General features: G+C 39.8%; 1 protein-coding gene across 2 annotated transcripts in view; it reads left to right on the forward strand.

The window, feature by feature from the left end:
* The window catches only part of slc25a39 (solute carrier family 25 member 39), a 17,581-nt gene extending 1,045 nt beyond the window's left edge, over positions 1-16,536 (forward strand). The window contains exons 2-12 of one of the 2 annotated variants that reach the window (XM_061981417.1): positions 4,294-4,399; positions 4,479-4,538; positions 4,661-4,711; positions 8,545-8,657; positions 8,745-8,812; positions 9,679-9,803; positions 11,186-11,359; positions 11,435-11,544; positions 11,671-11,752; positions 15,630-15,710; positions 15,778-16,536. In XM_061981417.1, coding sequence (XP_061837401.1) covers positions 4,303-4,399; positions 4,479-4,538; positions 4,661-4,711; positions 8,545-8,657; positions 8,745-8,812; positions 9,679-9,803; positions 11,186-11,359; positions 11,435-11,544; positions 11,671-11,752; positions 15,630-15,710; positions 15,778-15,896 — 1,080 coding nt within the window. In that variant the 5' untranslated portion in view covers positions 4,294-4,302 and the 3' untranslated portion in view covers positions 15,897-16,536. The remainder of the gene's footprint in view (positions 1-4,293; positions 4,400-4,478; positions 4,539-4,660; positions 4,712-8,544; positions 8,658-8,744; positions 8,813-9,678; positions 9,804-11,185; positions 11,360-11,434; positions 11,545-11,670; positions 11,753-15,629; positions 15,711-15,777) is intronic. The other variant, XM_061981418.1, reaches the window with a different exon arrangement.
* The last annotated feature ends 3,347 nt before the right edge of the window (positions 16,537-19,883 follow it).

The raw sequence follows: 19,883 nt of genomic DNA on the forward strand, positions 1-19,883 counted from the left end.
AATCAACAGCTCCACCTATGCTAACTCACTCCCGTCATGTTGCAATAACTTGGCCGATGATGCTTTTGGTCTCATATGTGGCCCTAGTGTGTGAATGTGAGTGTAAATGTCTGTCTATCTGTGTTGGCCCTGTGATGAGGTGGCGACTTGTCCAGGGTGTACCCCGCCTTCCGCCCGAATGCAGCTAAGATAGGCTCCAGCGACCCCGAACGGGACAAGCGGTAGAAAATTGATGGATGGATGAATGTGCTCATTTGTGAACTTCACAGAGCGACGCCGGCTATTGAGTTGATAGCCCAGGCTTTTGGCTCGGTAGTCAGCATGTTCGCCTCTCATGCCGGCGACCTGTGTTCGCGTTCCGGGGCGGAACGGTACATAAAAACATAACGCAGGTGAAAAAGTGAGTACACAAACGCCTCTTTCACTCCCATGTTGAGAATCCGGCGTTTATTTACTCAAAGGGGAACTACCGTATTTTTCGGACTATAAGTCGTAGTTTTTTTCACAGTTTGGCCAGGGGTGCGACTTATACTCAGGAGCGACTTATCTGTGAAATTATTAATGCATTACCGTAAAATATAAAATAATATTATTTAGCTCATTCACGTAAGAGAGTAGACGTATAAGATTTCATCAGATTTAGCGATTAGGAGTGACAGGTTGTTTGGTAAACGTGTAGCATGTTCTATATGTTATAGTTATTTGAATGACTCTTACCATAATATGTTACGTTAACATACCAGGCACGTTCTCAGTTGGTTATTTATGCGTCATATAACGTACACTTACTCAGCCTGTTCACTCTTCTTTATTTATTTTAAATTGCCTTTCAAATGTCTATTCTTGGTGTTGGGTTTTATCACATAAATTTCCCCAAAAAATGCGACTTATACTCTAGTGCGACTTATATATGTTTTCTTCCTTCTTTATTATGCATTTTCGGCCGGTGCGACTTATACTCCGAAAAATACGGTATATATATTTTTTAATTTTGCCTATTGAAGTGTATTTCTGGTCTTGTCGTCCCCTCTCGGGCCGAGGGACGACGCTGATGCGTAGTTGGATCAAAAGAGACGTCGGAGACACTTTGCTGAACCAAAAGTTGCTGTATTACAAGCGAGCGTCATTTAAACAGGTCTGCAGTATCCGGAGGAATCTTAGTCAAAAATGAAGGATTCCTAACTGGAGAAGCCAAAGCATCAGTTTATATATTCCTTCTTTGTCTGCAGCACCACCTGACCATAAAAGGAGATGTTTGTGTGTAAGTGTCTGGAAAACAACTGCTTTAAGTCATAACTTAAAGGTTGGTGTTTGAACTAGACAGGTAGTTTCCTCTCAAGGATATGCCTATCACTTCCTACGAGAAGTGATCCAATTTACCTGCGAATATTAAACTAAGGGGCCTAATCTTATCATGTGCTCAAACTGAAATACTACTGTGTACTCAAACTTGAAGGTTTGCTTTCTCCAAGATGAATATGAGCATTCACCATATGTAGAACATAATATGAGTTAATTAATTGGGTTCAATCCCAGGCTCGGGATAGGTTGATTGGAAACACTAAATTGGCCCTAGTGTGTGGATGTGAGTGTGAATGTTGTCTGTCTATCTGTGTTGGCCCTGCGATGAGGTGGCGACTTGTCCAGGGTGTACCCCGCCTTCCGCCCGATTGTAGCTGAGATAGGCTCCAGCGCCCCCCGCGACCCCAAAAGGGAATAAGCGGTAGAAAATGGATGGATGGATGGATAATACACTTCACTATCATCCACAGTCTTTATGTAACACAAGAACACACAGGTTTTTTGTTTTTTTTATGCATTCTAACTCGTAAATAAATCTATCTAAAGTCAGCTAACAGAGCCAATGGGAGTCGCTCTATTGCGCCTGTAAAGCACTCTAAAAACCTCCCAAAACCCCCATTATTGTTTTATGTACACGCTATAAGTATGTATCTAATGTAGTAACATTCATAATACCATACAATAGGTAAGTTTTTTGCTCATTTTAAGAATACGGCAGCGCATTTATTTCACAGACGCATCACAATGTTTGCGTTTCCCTTCAACAACACTGCTACTAATATTGACAGACAAAAAACATAATAAAACAATCACTTCCGGCGGTCTTTACTCAAAGGGGAACTATTTTAATTTAATTTAGCCTATCATTCACAGTCTTAATGTAACACAAGAACACACAGGTTTTTACTTTTCTTATTCATTGTAACTCGTAAATTGAAACTATCTAAAGTCAGCTAACAGAGCCAATGGGAGTTTTTTTTGATTGATTGAAACTTTTATTAGTAGATTGCACAGTGAAGTACATATTCCGTACAATTGACCACTAAATGGTAACACCCGAATAAGTTTTTCAACTTGTTTAAGTCGGGGTCGCTCTTTTGCGCCTGTAAAGCACTCTAAAAAACATCCCAAAAACCTCCATTAGTGTTTTATTTACCCACTATATATCTAATGTAGTAACATTCATAATACCATGTATGTGGTAGCAATTTTTGTGTTATTTATATTTCTGTAGTCCTGCATATATTATTAAGTTAAATCATTTCTTGCTTGATGAATACTTGGTCCTACTGCGCTTCTGCACTTTGTTGTTGGTCATTGTGGTGGTGTTTGAAGAATACTTGGGCCTACTGCGCTCCTGCACTTTGGTGTTGGTCATTGTGGTGGTGTTTGATGAATACTTGGGCCTACTGTACTTTAGTTTTTCTCATTATGGTTGTGGTAGCCATTTTAATGTTTGTATTTCTCTAGTACTGCATATATTATTAAGTTAAATTATTTGTTTTTTGAATTGCCATGAAAATGTGTTAATATATTGCAAGTTAATTTATTGAATTAGAAAGCGTCATTTACATTCTGTGTCATTTACATTCTGTGTCATTTGCAGCACCTGTGAGGGGAGCATACAGGGGCGCACAGGTGAAATTGATTGGAAAAATGTGGGGTTGAGAGACTGGCGGTGAAAACAGTTTTTGATCACTTCTTACGCAACACTTGAGCCTTAGTTTTTGTTTATAGCTTTGTATGTAGTTAACCTGGTTTTTGTTCACCTTGGATGGACTGTTGGAAAGAAGACCATTTTGCAAATAAAGCTATTTTTTGAGAAACTTAAGTTGTAGTCGGAAGTGCGTAAAAAAGGGCACCACCTGTCCTGGCTCAGCCCACGGCCTTTGGTGTAGAACCTGGGAAAGCTCGGAAAGACCGATACAATGTCGTATGTACGTATTTTGCTCATTTTAAGAATACGGCAGCGCATTAATTTCACGGACGCATCACAACGTTTGCTTTTTTCTTCAACACCACTACTAATAATGTTAGACAAACATAATTAAACAATTACTTACTGTACAATGTCTGCTCTCACGGGGATGCTTACTGATGGGATGTTGATATATAGTCTCTTTTAGATGAAGAGTTAAGCATAGTCGCAAAGGGTTAAAAAAAAAGGTGTGCGCAAACAAGCTTTTTTCGTGTCTTTCTCGCGATACCTGGGTATGAGTTAAATGTCAGAGTTGACCATGTTCTTGATTTATGGCCTCAACCTTCTACAATCCAGGTGAGAGGCATAATTTATCATCTAGAATTAACTTTCACCAAATCAGAGGCGATTTAGCAGCTTAATATGTCAATATGGCGCAGTGGAAGAGTGGCCGTGCGCAACCCGAGGGTCCCTGGTTCAATCCCCACTTAGTACCAACCTCGTCATGTCCGTTGTGTCCTGAGCAAGACACTTCACCCTTGCTCCTGATGGGTGCTGGTTAGCGCCTTGCATGGCAGCTCCCTCCATCAGTGTGTGAATGTGTGTGTGAATGGGTGAATGTGGAAGTAGTGTCAAAGTGCTTTGAATACCTTGAAGGTAGAAAAGCGCTATACAAGTACAACCCATTTATTTATTTATTATAATATAACAGCATAAGCTAGTTAGCGCTCTGTGATAAATGTGGCGCTAAAAGTAAGTCTTTAGCGTACTTGGTTAATATTGAGGTCACGAGATGTAAATGTTTTTTGGAGGGCTTTATGGGCGGAATACAGGAGCTCCCATTAACTCCATTGTTAGCTGATTTTTGCTAACGCCTATTTACAATTTAGAATGCATAAAAAAAGAAAAATGTGTGTTCTTGTCTTACATAGGGATTGTGAATGATAGACAAAATTCCCAAAAAGGGCAGATCTCTTTAACTTACACAACTGACAGACATAGGAACACACATGTTCGACAGGGTCAGTAAACACCTCAGTGGTGTGCTCAGTGTCTCTCCTTTGGGCCAACAGGTGGGCACGATGGCGGAGCGGGTTGTCAGCGGTGCGTCAGCCGCCATCTCTCCAGTGCAGCAGATGCTGGCCTCTGGCACCGGAGCCCTCCTCACGTCTGTTTTTGGTGAGAGAGCGGAGACGAGAGGCAGATTGAAGGAGATGACGCCCGCTATGTTGACAATCAGTCTTGTGATTATTTGCAGTCACACCTCTGGATGTGGTGAAGATCAGGCTGCAGGCTCAGCAGAGCCCTCTCCGTCAAGGTAGGTCTTCTTCTTCTAACAGCTTGTGCGGATGGCTTTTTTTTTCTTTATTTATCCAGAAGCTTCTTTAACCTCACGTCTTTTTTTCTGCTCTCACATTCACCTCTGCTTTCACCCCAAAGCTCTAACCAGTGAAGCTGCTACCTGGGCTGGTGTCACCTGCTCCCCCAAGTGTGAGTACCTGACCCACGCACGCTGCGAGCCGCTCAGCTACGCCACACTTAAGAAGGAGTTTGGGAGGGACACCGTCAAGAAAATAATAATAATACATAATACGAGTGTAACTGTACATGTATTCTTAACTGGAGTTTTTGGCATTCAGTTTGGTACGCATTTCACTTACGGTACACATTAATTGTGCCTGGCGTCAGGCACACAAATACATCATGGCTCACACTAATGACAAGGAGAAGCCAAAGCTTGAAAACCCCTCTTCTGTCAACAAAGTCTCCTGTTTGGGAACACTTTTCCCCCTCAGTGAAGTATGTAAACAAAGGAAAGTAGGTAAGATGATGATAATACATAACACAAGTGTAATGGTTCATTGATTCATCATTGGAGTTTTTGGTATGGAACATTCAGTTTGCTACAAAATATGCACGTGGTACACCTAAAGAGTGCCTCGCGTCAGGGACCTACTCTGTAAACAAATACAACATAGCTGGCGATAGTGCCAAGGATAATCCAAAGCGTGAAAGCCCTTCTGTAATAAAAGTCTCCTGTTTGGAACAGATAAGTGGACATGATAAAAGCACTGCGCCGCCATTGTTCAGTAAATTTGGAAAACAGGGGCCGTATTTATCAAGTGCCATTTTATACTTAAGTCCTGAGAATGTGCGAAATTTAGTCCTACTCTCACAGTTAAGAATAAAAGCTATTTATCAACTTTCTTAAGTCTAAGAATCACTCCTAGTCTCCACGATATTTAAGAGACCTTCAGATGTGTCCTAAGTGGTTAGGAATTGCCAGCGGGGGATGGCACTGAGGCGAGAGAGACGTGCGCGAACGTTCAGGGAGCGGAGGGATGTCCTGGCTTTGTTTGATGACGAGCAGCTGATCAAACGGTATCGTTTAGACAGAGCGGGTATTATTTTTGTCACAGATTTAATAAGGGGCGTCATCTCATCAGCAACATCACGCAGCAGAGCTTTCACAGCAGAACTAAAGGTCATCACAATGCTTCGATATCTCGCCACTGGGAAAATGAATTGGAAAGAAAAGGAAACATTTGTTTTCGATTCATTGCCAATATTGTTTGTTTGTTTTGTATTATTTTGTAGTTTATTGTCAAAATATACACACCCATTGTCCACTTAAATATTACTAAGATATTTCTTTATTCTTAGACAAGGGATTCCCTTCCGTGATTGGTCATTTCTATGGACACAGAAATGGCGTCACCTAAAATTCCGTTTACGGCACATAGTAATGTCGTAATTCAGCTCTGAGTGTGACACTTAAGATTCAGTCCTACACTTCGCTGAAAGTGTGAGTAAGACGCTTGATAACTAACTTTTAAGTGCAGCTTTCAGCGAAGAATTTCTTTACTCATAAGTCAACTCTTAGCAGACTTCTTAGGAGTAATTCTAAGACGCTTGATAAATACGGCCCCAGGACTATAAACGAATACTTTAACCAATAATGAACTTTACTACAAATAAAATATTCATAGCACACTTTTCATGTTGCACTTGTCTGCATAGCTGAACTTCACTCAAAAGAATTTCAAAACATTTAATTTATGATGATTTTTATTTCTTTGGAATATTACGAGCATTTTTTGTTGTTTTTTATTTTAAACACATCTAAGCTCTTTACACAAATCTCCGCCATTTTGTTCTTTATTATCATCATATACAGTGTGGAAACTATTTAATAATCCCTCTTTTTGCAAACTTTTTGATTTACGAACTATTAGGTAGAGCTCAGTATGCATCTGTGTGCAAAAATTGTCTCTGTGTACGAACGTTTCATTCATGCGTTTTTGTGTCCCGCTGGCAACCATTTTGTGCTTGCTCGAATTGAATGACGAAACAGGATTCATACCACAGCAAGTTTTTGTTTGTGATGAGACCGGACTTTTTGGGGAAAAGATGCCAAAGCAGAATTATTTCACAGCAGAGGAGAAGACACTACTTCTTTTTCAGCGGCGCCTTTTCCAAGAACGCACACATACACACGCCCCACTTCTCCCGCTCTGTCTGCTCCTTTCTCTCTCGTCAGCTTCTCATTTGCCAATGTTAATGTAAAGTGCCTTTTACTTTTTTTTATGTTTATTATTGTAGCAATATGGTCGTTAAAGTATTTATGTGATTTCTGATCATTTGTGAGGGCACCAAAGGGACTTCTGTGTGTGCGTGTTGGCAGATCAGCGCATACAGGACAGTTCAGCTTGTTGTTTGGTCTTGTTAATAGGTAGAAAGTTGATCCAACACTTCTCGTTATTTTTGTCTAATATACAGTACTGTATAACACTTTATATTGCGTTCAAAGTGTACAAACCTTCACTAAAATATGGACTTTTTTCGAGGCTGGAACCAATTATTTATATTTACATTGTTTTATTATGTAGAAATTTGCTTCATGTACAAACTTTTCGATTTACGAACCATGTTCAATAATCAATTAGGTTCGTAAATTGAGGTGCCACTGTATTACATGATAATGAATCATTATATATATATATATATATATATATATATATATATATATATATATATATATATATATATATATATATATATATATATATATATACACACACACACTTATACTGTACTGTACTGGACATGTATATCAAACAAACATAACGGATCAATGGATTGACAATCTCTTACCAATATTAGCCAAACACAACAGCTGCAATAAGATGCACTGTCAATGCGCACGTATACACAAAAGTTTCTTTGGTGCTCTTAAAAACATTAACAACCATGTTGCTACAATGAAAAAAAAAGAGTAAAAATAATTTTTACTTTTTGTTGGCAACTATTTGTGACATGCAAGTAAGAATCCCTTTTCTCCTGGGGTACCCGCTCCTTCCTTCCTCTTTTGTTGGTCTCACTCGGACCAGGCTGGGCTTCACTTGGTCCTCGCTGCACTAGGGTGCCTTGTTTTTGGCAGCGCTTTAAAATGTGTCCGTAATGTCCTATGATGTTGTCGTTATTTGTCCTACTCCTCGCAAATAGTTCTAAGTCCACAGCGACTCCCTCCTTCTTTCCAGGCTGGTTTGTTGGCCTTTGTGGTTCCATATTGAGTTAGTAAAATAGACAAAACGTGTTAAATGGTGAGGAAAAGAAACACATGCTGCAGCACTGATGACTACGGAGGGCTGCGAGCACCCGGTCCATCACAGAGGGTGTGTCAGGCATTAAAAAAAAAAAAAGCGATCGTCAAACTTAACTATGATATCACTTTCGTCACTTGATTGACATTCACAGCACCCGAGGATGTTGTGAGATGACATGGTTCGCACATGAAGACATATTTGGCTCGATCTAAAAGTTTAAAAAATGAAAAAATGGCAAATAGAGAGGTTCGTAAGTAGAGGTTCCACTGGATTAAAATAATCAAGTCTTATTTTTGCTATTTTGTCATCATAACACATACTATACTCAGATTATTAAACTTAAATTCTTGTAATACTACTTTTTCTTGTTATGTTACAACTTCAAGTGTATCTTTTAATTTGCAGCTTTACTCTCATACCATTTCGACTTCATCACATCAGTTTATACTCTCGGTATTTAATCATTCTTTATAGTGTGGCTTTATACTTCTTTGTAGTGTGTGGTGACCACTATCACTTTTCACGTTGTTGCGGATCTTCTGGGCTGCTCTCGTTTGTCAACATGTTTGCGGCCGTTGCCTCATCACCTTTGAACTCCTCAAACTGTATTTCAATAATAATTGACGCAGCAATGCTATTTTTTCTTTATCAGCCATTCTGCGAAGGCAGAGCTCAGACCTTTGCTTTGTTGGTGATGTAAGTGTGTTTGTGTGTCAGGGAGGTGCTTCCTGTACTGCAACGGGCTGATGGAGCACGTATACGTGTGTCAGAATAGCAGCAGCTGCAGCAGCTGGTACAAACCACCACCGACACACTTCAGCGGAACCCTGGTCAGTTTTTGTCTCGCCATGAAATGTTTCTGTTTAATAAAAAAGGAAAGATGTAACGCGTCACATGTTGGTTTGTTGGTGCTGCAGGATGCTTTTGTGAAGATCTCTCGCCATGAAGGACTGAGGTCATTGTGGAGTGGACTCCCACCCACGCTGTCAGTACCACTCCTGACTAGGGATGGGTACCAAATTCTGTACTTTTATAGGCACAGACCAAATTCCAGAGGTACTACCCGGTTGATTTACAGTACCATATATCGGTACCTTTGTTGCACGTGATGTCACGTCCAATTGCAGATTTAAACATTGGCTCACGTAAACAATCACTCAAGCTGCACTGAGGACGGATTCAACTTCAAGTAATGTCGCAATTTTCAACACCAACAAATTAAGTATGCTTGGTAAAAAAAAGCTTCAATATAAAGTAAGGCTCCACTATTCCAAAATGTGTTAGCTTGACGCTAATTTACATTGGATTTGTCCTTGACAGGCAACTATTAGCGATTTTACATCGCGATTTCACCACCTCCAAATTTGGTAATGAAAACTACAACTAAGATGAATGTTACAAACAGATGGTGTGTAATAAGTACAACACTTACAGTGTAAACGCTTTGTAGGGCGCAACATAGCACATACAGCTTCATGGTAAAAGCTACTTCCTAGTTAGACAACGTACTATAGATAGCCTATACAGTACTGCCATCTAAGGTCTTGCAAGTGCAACTGCATTGCAAATGAGACTCAAAGTAATAAGAAAATATGTATCAACTGGACAGCTCATTTTTAAATGTTACATTGAAAATAAAATTGTAATATTAAACATTCAACATTTAAAGTTAATTGCAAAGTTCCAAAAATGAGTACCACCCAGTACCAGTATCGATACAGGATTTGATACCGTGTCGGTTCAAATGTTAATGGTACCCATCCCACCTCCTCACACACAAACAAAACATACCTGATACACATTATTCCCACTCTGCTCCACCTAAGCCGGTTACGTTTTGTGTGTGTTCAGTGTCATGGCCGTACCCGCCACTGTCATTTACTTCACCTGCTACGACCAGCTGCGGGACTTCCTGAGATACGGCCTGGGTTTCCATGGCAGCCACATCCCTCTTGTTGCAGGGGGTCTTGCGAGATGTAAGTACGACAACATACAAACACACACACATCCAATAATATTAATATTGATGACTTTACAGCCTGCATGCTATTTTTAACTCATTACCTTGGTGGAGTAAATAGTAAATAACGAGGGATGGAGCACGTTATGAAAAACAATCTGAATTGTTCAGTTAACCTGACACGTAGTGCGAGTCAGGTTATAAAGAAATTCCCATTTCTTCGTATGGGAATTTTTTTAATTTATTTTTATTTTTGTCATAAAGAAATACAATCATGTGTGCTTACGGACTGTATCCCTGCAGACTATTGATCTATATTGATGTATAATGTAGGAACCAGAAATATTAATAACAGAAAGAAACAACCCTTTTGTGCGAATGAGTGTAAATGGGGGAGGGAGGTTTTTTGGGTTGGTGCACTAATTGTAAGTGTATCTTGTGTTTTTTATTATTTCTTGTGCGGCCCGGTACCAATCGATCCACGGACCGGTACCGGGCCGCGGCCCGGTGGTTGGGGACCACTGGTCTATGTGATTTTTCCTCTTTTATCCACAATTTCTTTATTTCTACTTTTTCTTCTCACTCCATGCAAAGAATCAACTGCCAGACAATAAGATGGCGCAACCAAACGTGATAGTTAAAGCTGTTACCTGATTGGCTGTTTGCGTGTCACTCCCACTGATCAGTGAACACTTCCTGCGTTGATCGGGTACCAGAAAGCAAGTCTTTTTTCATGCAACCAACCTTGCTTTGCAACTTCCTGTTTGTTCTAACATAAAATTTAAAAAAAATCTACATTTTTATCCAACACATTTTTTTATATTGTTTGTGTCTATCGCGATATATATTGATATTGTTTTATCATCCAGCCCTAGTGTGTTGTGAGGTATGAGTCATTCGTGTAGGAGTCATGGCGAGCAGAAAACACAACCAAAAATGGAGGAAGTGTCTGTGGTATTCTATAATATGGCAACTCTTTGGCAGACCTGACAACTCTTGCTTTCTCCAGAAAACTCACGGATATTACCCTTGTCCACCGACTGAAGTCACAAATCTCTCGGATTTTGTATTGTAGCTTCTAAAAGGACAACAAAGAGGTGGTCGATCAACAATCACTTTATCAAAACAACATATACAACCGTCAATCGGGTTGTTTTCGTCCCGATTTTTTTCCTCTTGACTAACCAAAGATCGCAAACTCCAGACTGATCTTGATGTCTGATAAAATAGTCTTGTAGTCTGAGCGTGAATTTGCCCCAATAATTTGTGTGACATGACACAGGAATCTTGGGTATGACATTTTAGTGTCTTTTTAGCTCCAAAAAAATCCCAGAAGTAGAATGTTAAAGCATCCATTTGTGAGGACTTACCAGGCCAATGTGTGTGTGTGTGTGTCAGTGGGGGCTGTGACAGTCATCAGTCCCCTGGAGCTGATCAGGACCAAGATGCAGTCTCGCCGCCTCACCTACGGCGAGCTGCGAGTGTGTATCCGCACCGCCGTGGCCCAGGACGGCCTGCTGTCGCTGTGGCGGGGCTGGGGCCCCACCGTGCTCAGAGATGTCCCCTTCTCTGGTGAGAGCCACCACTTATTTACGTAGTAAAGTAACACAAATGTGTGTTTTCATGGCGGTCTTTGTGTGTGTGCAGCAATTTATTGGTTCAACTACGAACTGATCAAAGCTCGCTTGTGTGAAAGATCCCAAACAAGTCAAGCCAACTTCTCCATAAGCTTTACTGCAGGAGCCACGTCTGGAGCTGTGAGTATGCACACACACACACACACACACACACACACACACACACACACACACACACACACACACACACACACACACACCTTTGATACCTACACTGACTCGTCTGTAATGATAATCATGTTCCAGGTCGCCGCCATACTGACGCTGCCTTTCGACGTGGTGAAGACTCGCAGACAGATCCAGCTGGGAGAGATGGACACACTGGGAGGTGCGTTCACGTGCACTCTGAAGTTTTAACCAGGGGTGTCCAAAGTGTGGCCCGCAGCTAATTTTTTAACGCCCCGCAATACATTCTAAAAATACTATTAAAAATAATATACTTTTTTTTTTTTTTAAACATGAAAAGGTGGAATCAAAAAGAAAACTGGTGAAATGTAACCAGGAAAAGTTGCATTGTTTACTCTAATAAAACAAAGCTGCCATGCAGATTGTATTTTTCTTTAAAATTGTCATTATTCAAAAGATATTAATTAATCAAAATCAATTGCATTATGAATGATTGACCTGTTCAAGGCTCCAATTACTTCACATCAAATATTCAACTTTGAATTGTTTGGGGGGGAAATATTACATATTTTGTGTTTGCTATAAAAAACGTTTTCTTTGACAAAAGGGCATAAAACAAAGGAAAATAAAAAAAGATTAAAAGAAGCTTTAAATTGACGGTTAGATCTGAAGTAGATATATAGACTTAAGTGTTGAAAGTTTTTTTTTTTAAATGTATGACTTATCTTTAACACTGTGGGGCCTTTTTGGTTACCCAATATTTAATTTTTTTTAATTTAAAAACTTATTGCTAAAAAAATTATAAATTTACTCAAAGGGGAACTGCACTTTTTTGGAATTTTGCCTATCGTTCACAATACTTATGAGAAACAAGAAGACAAAAGGTTTTGGTTTTTTGCATTCTAAAATGTAAAAATCAGCTCATTTTTGGTTTCTCGCAATGCAGCTAATGGGAACAATCAATTCTACCTCTAAATTACTTTAAAAAATGCATTCAAAAATTGTCAAGAATATTTCATTTACATTTCATAACCTGTATAATAACCAAGCAATAAGCAACTTTGTTATCGCAAGAGCGAACACTGGGGAACTCTTTTTCTAGCGTAGTAACACATCGGCGTGCTTCGGTATTAGCCATAAAAGCTAGCTACGGAAAGAGAAGCTAGCTTCTACGTCAGCACGAAACGCGTTTGAGTTTGTAATGCACAACACTTACTGACTGAAAAACATGAACAATCATATTACAGTATCTGTAAAGTATTAGCCCACATTTCATGTTTTGTTTGTACACAGCTTCTATAAGCACCAGTTCATCCTCCGTATTTTCAGCTTCAAAAAGAAGGTGAATCCACATTTGTTGCCAGAAGTCGAAAGTGCGTTGCTACGGAAACGGAAATAAATGCGCCCAGGAAAGAAGTTCTGGCAATGCATAAAATGACCAAAATTCGGTAAATATTGTACATATTACATATTGTTATGAAGGTGTCTGTTCCTACGTTTGTGTATATAAAACGTTGGAGGGTTTTGATGTTGTTTTAGAGGGCTTTGAAGACTACAACGGTGACTCCTATTAGCCGCATATTTCAAGCGTTTTTTAATCATCTTTTAAAAAAAGGCATGTGTGTTCTTGTCTAATAATGATTGTAAACAATAGGCAAAATTCCAAAAAAGGTGAGTTCCCCTGCAAGCCTCCAATTACTTCACATCGAATATTCGGGGGAAGATATTGCATTTTTTTAGTTTTTGCCATTAAAAAAACAGGAATATATCTGACAAAAAGGGCATGAAACATAAAAAAAACCGTTTTACTTTATATTGCAGATAGACTATGTAGAGCAGGGATGCCCAAATATTTAGCCGCTGAGGGCCAAAGTGAAAATGGGCCACGGGCCAAACGTAGCAATTTTAACTGCTTATAAGCAGTGTTGGGTTAGTTACTGAAAACCAGTAACTAGTTACAGTTACTAGTTACTTTATTTCAAAAGTAACTCAGTTACTAACTCAGTTACTTACACCAAAAAGTAATGCATTACTGTGAAAAGTAACTATTTAGTTACTTCTTTTTTTTTTCTTCTTTTTTTTTTAAAGCTCCCATTAATGATGCCCTTTTAGCCTTCATTTCAGTACTGTTACTGCACTGGAGAATAATACAATCTGTTGATCAACTTGACATGCATTTTTATTTTCCTTTTAACATAATGAATGAAAAACAGTGCAACATAAAAAGGCATTCCTCCTTTCTTTAAACTTGGACCAATGACCATTAATAAAAAACAAGTTAAAGTGCAACATAAGAAGGCACATCATCTTCCTTGAAACATAGGTAGTGAAATAAAGCCTGACATCTGGAGTGATGCTGCTGTCTTCCACACTTGGAGCCATGGATTGTAGAATCCTTGTTTTCAGTGGCAGGATCATTGACACAGATGGTGAAGTTTCAGTGCTCAGTAGAGATGTAACACTTTTGAGGGGTTTAAGCACCTGGAGGACCTCATCTGCCACTCTCACATCATCATCAGACAGGGTGACATTTGTCATCAGGGTGTTGTGGGTCAATGCAGAGTATATAGCTGCCTGCTGCTCCAACATATCATAAGTGGAGTTCCACCTCGTTGGTACATCATGTATGAGCTTATGAGTAGGCAGCTTCAGCATTTCTTGCTTTGTCTTAAGCACATGAGCAGCTGTTGTGCTTGGGTGGAAGTAGGAAACCTCCTTCCTGATCCTCCCAAGGAGGCGCTCCATCCTATTGACTGAGATTCCCTTCTGTGATGCCAAATTCACTACATGTGCAAAGCACCTATCTGTGGTCCCAGTCCTGCCTCATTCACTGTAATTATTTGATTTTTGGCATTATCACGTGTGACTGGGATATCTTTATCTTCCATTCCTCCACTGCTTGTGTCAGTACCTGTGCAAGGTGACTCTCGTAGAGGGGGCGTGTCTTCTCATCTCCTAGTCTGCTGTGATGAAGTGAGCGCTTATAGTTCCCCTGGACGTCCACCCGTCTGTCATGAGCGCAACAGATGATGCTCGGGATAGTTCATCCACAACTTTTTTCTTCTCCTGCTCATAAAGATCTGGCACAATCTTATCGCTAAAGTGGATGCGCGACGGGATGTCGTAACGTAGCTCAAGCACGTTCAGCATGTGTTTAAAACCCTCGTTTTGCACAACCGAGTCTGCACCTATAAACACACCGATTCAATGGCGCGGGGCGTTCAAGCTCCTCTGTTACTCCGCTCGCCATGACCACGCTGTATGTGGACTGAACGTGCCAACAACTTTTTTTTTTTGTTTCATATATCAAACCGCGGATCACGTGTGTGCCTCCCCTCCCCACACCCACACCCAGACACACACATAGACCGCGCCTCTTTTCTTCTCTCCGGCTTGTGACAGAGGAAGATTCAGAAGAACGACACCGCAGCGCTTCTGTTTCTAGCCGATATTACATCAAAAGTAACCTAAAATACCGCAGTAAAGCATCATGTAGTAACGGTAACTGAGTTACTGAATATAAAAAATAACGCGTTAGATTACTAGTTACTGCCGAAACTAAAGGCTTTACTTTGTAACGCGTTAGTCCCAACACTGCTTATAAGTGAAGCCCCTTACACCTGATTTTAAGAGGTGGAGATTGTCACATTTGATAGTATCAAGGCTACTAATTAGCCTTGCGCACATGCAATCAATGACTGTGTGAGCTTGATATACTGTATGTCAGCATGAAAATGTGTTAGCCATAGCGGGCCAAACGAAATGACACGGCGGGAAAAATTTGGCCCCTGGTCCACACTCTGGGCACCATTGATCTTGAGATTTCAGCATTGAATAATAAAAATAATAATAATATATGACTCATTTTCTAAATTTTTATGAGTGAGACCATTTCGTGTCCCTGGGACTAATCTTGAGGAGCCTGTAAAAGTAAACAAAATCTATATTTGTATTGGTTTTGAAAATTAAAAATATCAAAATGTTCAGTGTGCGGCCCTCAGTGGAAACAGTTTGAACATCTATGTTGTAACCGGAGTCAAACGTCCTAATCAGCTGACTGTCTTCGATTGTTTTTCCAGTGGCGTTCAAGAAGACGTCGTCCACGTGGCACATCATGAAGGAAATATGGAGCGAAGTGGGCTACCGGGGTCTCTTTGCAGGTACGCTTCAGTTAAATGTAATTTCATCTTTCGGAGCTCAAACTGAAGTCCGAGTGTCTTCTGGCAGGTTTCATGCCCAGAGTGATCAAAGTGGCGCCCGCCTGCGCTGTGATGATCAGCACCTACGAGTTTGGAAAGGCCTTTTTCCAGAAAATCAACTGTGATCGTGAGCGAATGGCGTCATAGATAGGTAGATATTTTATTGATGCCAAGGAAAACTCAAGTCATCTGGGAATTCCTAACGGAGCATTTTGTTGATCTGAAGCTGAAACAGTGGACTGAACTGATCAAACCAGGAGCAAAGACTTTGTATTTTTAGTGCGTTGTTTTACAAAATTCCTGATCCAGCTTCTCATTGGGCAGCCTTGAGGACCACATTCCACTGATCGGGATGTCGTTGGTTGATCTACTCAAAGTTCAACCCCAGTCAGGACTGGACGCAATGCCTCATGGGAATTCCATGATGAAAGCTTGCATGAAATAGCATGTTTCATACAAAAGATGTCCCGATCCTTTCAAAGCCTGTGAAACATTTTGGATTTTTGTCTACCAAGCAGATTGATGGCAACTGTTGTTTTTTTACTTGGCATTCATTTCATTATTTGTAGCACTTACACAAATCCACTCCTACAGCTCAACTTCAATTGTCTGTGTTACTGACAATGGACAACATAATGGTATTGCAAGCATCAGAGCAGCGTTAGGAAAAACTTAACAGTTTGGTGATGGATGAAAAATAAGAGGTGACTGTTTCTTGGAATATAATTTTGTTGCCTTAATGTTTCCTCCTTTTTTTTTCAATTAAATAGTATTTGTCATTGAAGCAGACTGGTGTCATATTTGTAAAAATATATTGATGCCATTATGCCATCATTAGCAAGATAACATTTTTGGCTAGCTTTTTAGCTAATTGTGTATGTTCAAAGCTAAAAATCATATACTTTGAAGTATGCAGGGTTTGTTAACTTTTCCTATGTTAGCATGTTTAATGTTGGCACGCTAATATATATAAAAAGTTACTATGCTAACATTAGCATGCTAGTACAGGAAAAATATCAAAATCCATCATATTTATAACCTGACTCTCGCCAGAGGAGCTCAGTGAACTACAAGGGTCAGGTTATCATTTTTAGGCTTAAACATACAAAATTTGCTAGCTAAGTAACAAAGTCCATGATTTTTAGGTTTAAACATACAAAATTAGCTAGCTTTTTAGCTAATTTGTATGTTTAAACTTAGGTTTAGGTTTAAACTAACTAAAAAGCTTGTATACCGTGTTAACATGCTAGCATGTGGCCAGATAAGTGGAAATATCAAAAATGGCAAAGCAAGTCAGTATGTGAAGTGAATTATATTCATATAGCGCTTTTTCTCTAGTGACTCGAAGCGCTTTACATAGTGAAGCCCAATATCTAAGTTACATTTAAACCAGTGTGTGTGGCACTGGGAGCAGGTGGGTAAAGTGTCTTGCCCAAGGACACAACGGCAGTGACTAGGATGGCGGAAGAGGGTATCGAACCTGGAACCCTCAAGTTGCTGGCACGGCCATTCTACCAACCGAGCTATACCGCCCCAAGTTAGCAATAATGTTTCTATGTTAGCATGCTGATATAGGAGAAGTTGGCATATTTCTAAGACTGCACCACATATCAAAATCCATGAATTTTAGGTTTAAACATGCAACATTAGCTAAAAAGTTATTATAAAACGTTATCAAGCTAGCACATCTATCCATCCATCTTCAACCGCTTATCCGGAATCGGTTTGCCTATATTAGCAATAATGTTAACTTGTTGTAAGTTAATATGCTGATATAGGAGAAGTTAGCATACTTCTAAGATGGCACCACATATCAAAATCAATTAATTTTACGTTTCAGCATACAAAATTAGTTAAAAATGTATTATAAAACTTCATCATGCCAGACAAGAGGAATTACCAAAAGTGACGAGGTAGTTCAGTATGCTAACTTTTCCTACAAGCCAGTACAAATTGTGTTAACTGCTAACATAGTTAAACTAGATGGTGCCAAGTATTAAAATCCATTAATTTTAGGTTTAAACATACTATATTAGCTAAAAAGCTACAAACCCTATAAACGGAATACAATGATTTGCAAATCCTTTTCAACAAATATTCAATTGAATGCACAACAAAGACAAGATATTTGATGTTCAAACTCATAAACTTTTTTTTTTTTTCAAATAATAATTAACTTAGAATTTCATGGCTGCAAAACGTGCCAAAGTAGTTGGGAAAGGGTATGTTCACCACTGTGTTACATGGCCTTTCCTTTTAACAACACTCAGTAAACATTTGGGAACTGAGGAGACACATTTTTTAAGCTTCTCAGGTGGAATTCTTTCCCATTCTCGCTTGATGTACAGCTTAAGTTGTTCAACACTCCGGGGGTCTCCGTTGTGGTATTTTAAGCTTCATAATGCGCCACACATTTTCAATGGGAGACAGGTCTGGACTACAGGCAGGCCAGTCTAGTACCCGCACTCTTTTACTATGAAGCCACGTTGATGTAACACGTGGCTTGGCATTGTCTTGCTGAAATAAGCACGGGCGTCCATGGTAATGTTACTTGGATGGCAACATATGTTGCTCCAAAACCTGTATGTACCTTTCAGCATTAATGGCGCCTTCACAGATGTGTAAGTTACCCATGTCTTGGGCACTAATACACCCCCATACCATCACATATGCTGGCTTTTCAACTTTGCGCCTATAACAATCCGGATGGTTCTTTTCCTCTTTGGTCCGGAGGACACGACGTCCACAGTTTCCAAAAACAATTTGAAATGTGGACTCGTCAGACCACAGAACACTTTTCCACTTTGTATCAGTCCATCTTAGATGAGTTCAGGCCCAGCGAAGCCGACAGCGTTTCTGGGTGTTGTTGATAAACGGTTTTCGCCTTGCATAGGAGAGTTTTAACTTGCACTTACAGATGTAGCGACCAACTGTAGTTACTGACAGTGGGTGAGCCCATGTGGTGATATCCTTTACACACTGATGTCGCTTGTTGATGCAGTACAGCCTGAGGAATCGAAGGTCACGGGCTTAGCTGCTTATGTGCAGTGATTTCTCCAGATTCTCTGAACCCTTTGATGATATTACGGACCGTAGATGGTGAAATCCCTAAATTCCTTGCAATAGCTGGTTGAGAAAGGTTTTTCTTAAACTGTTCAACAATTTGCTCACGCATTTGTTGACAAAGTGGTGACCCTCACCCCATCCTTGTTTGTGAATGACTGAGCATTTCATGGAATCTACTTTTACACCCAATCATGGCACCCACCTGTTCCCAATTTGCCTGTTCACCCGTGGGATGTTCCAAATAAGTGTTTGATGAGCATTCCTCAACTTTATCAGTATTTATTGCCACCTTTCCCAACTTCTTTGTCACGTGTTGCTGGCATCAAATTCTAAAGTTAATGATTACCGGTATTTGCAAAAAAAAAAAAAAGTTTATTAGTTTGAACATCACATATGTTGTCTTTGCAGCATATTCAACTGAATATGGGTTGAAAATGATTTGCAAATCCTTGAATTCCGTTTATATTTACATCTAACACAATTTCCCAACTCATAAAGAAAAGGGGTTTGTAAGAGATTGCTATATGAATTTCCAGCAAGTTATTATACGGGCTAAAAATGTGTTTAAAAAAATATATTTTATGCGTAAACAATTAGGACCGCGGAAAAGATCTTCCTACTGAACGTCTTCCTACCAGCCAGGCCTTATACCGGTCCAGGGTCAGGAAACGGGCATGTAGCATCACTGCAGACCCCTCACATCCCGGTGGTCACAAACTATTCAAACTCCTCCCTCATACCTCAAAACAACCCACCATAAGAACAGTTTCTTCCCTCAGAATATCAATCTGATGAACGCTGTGAAGGAACTAATCTGTCACTGTGAATGTACTAACTCATGCTCACGTCATCATCTTTTTTGCTTTGCTCTATTCACCACTGCACTATTGTTTATTAGCCTTGCACATATTTAAGTACTTGTTTATGTTTCTGGTTAATCATTGATATTTATTTTTAATATTGAACAATAGAGCACAGCCTTCTGATTCTGTTGCCCTGCATTAAATAACGTTTAAGTGGTTGTATGCAGGGGCGCCGCTAGGGATTTTGGGCCCCATGAAAAGAATC

Source organism: Nerophis lumbriciformis, linkage group LG24 (genome assembly GCF_033978685.3).
Source record: "Nerophis lumbriciformis linkage group LG24, RoL_Nlum_v2.1, whole genome shotgun sequence".
In the NCBI taxonomy this organism is placed as follows: domain Eukaryota; kingdom Metazoa; phylum Chordata; class Actinopteri; order Syngnathiformes; family Syngnathidae; genus Nerophis; species Nerophis lumbriciformis.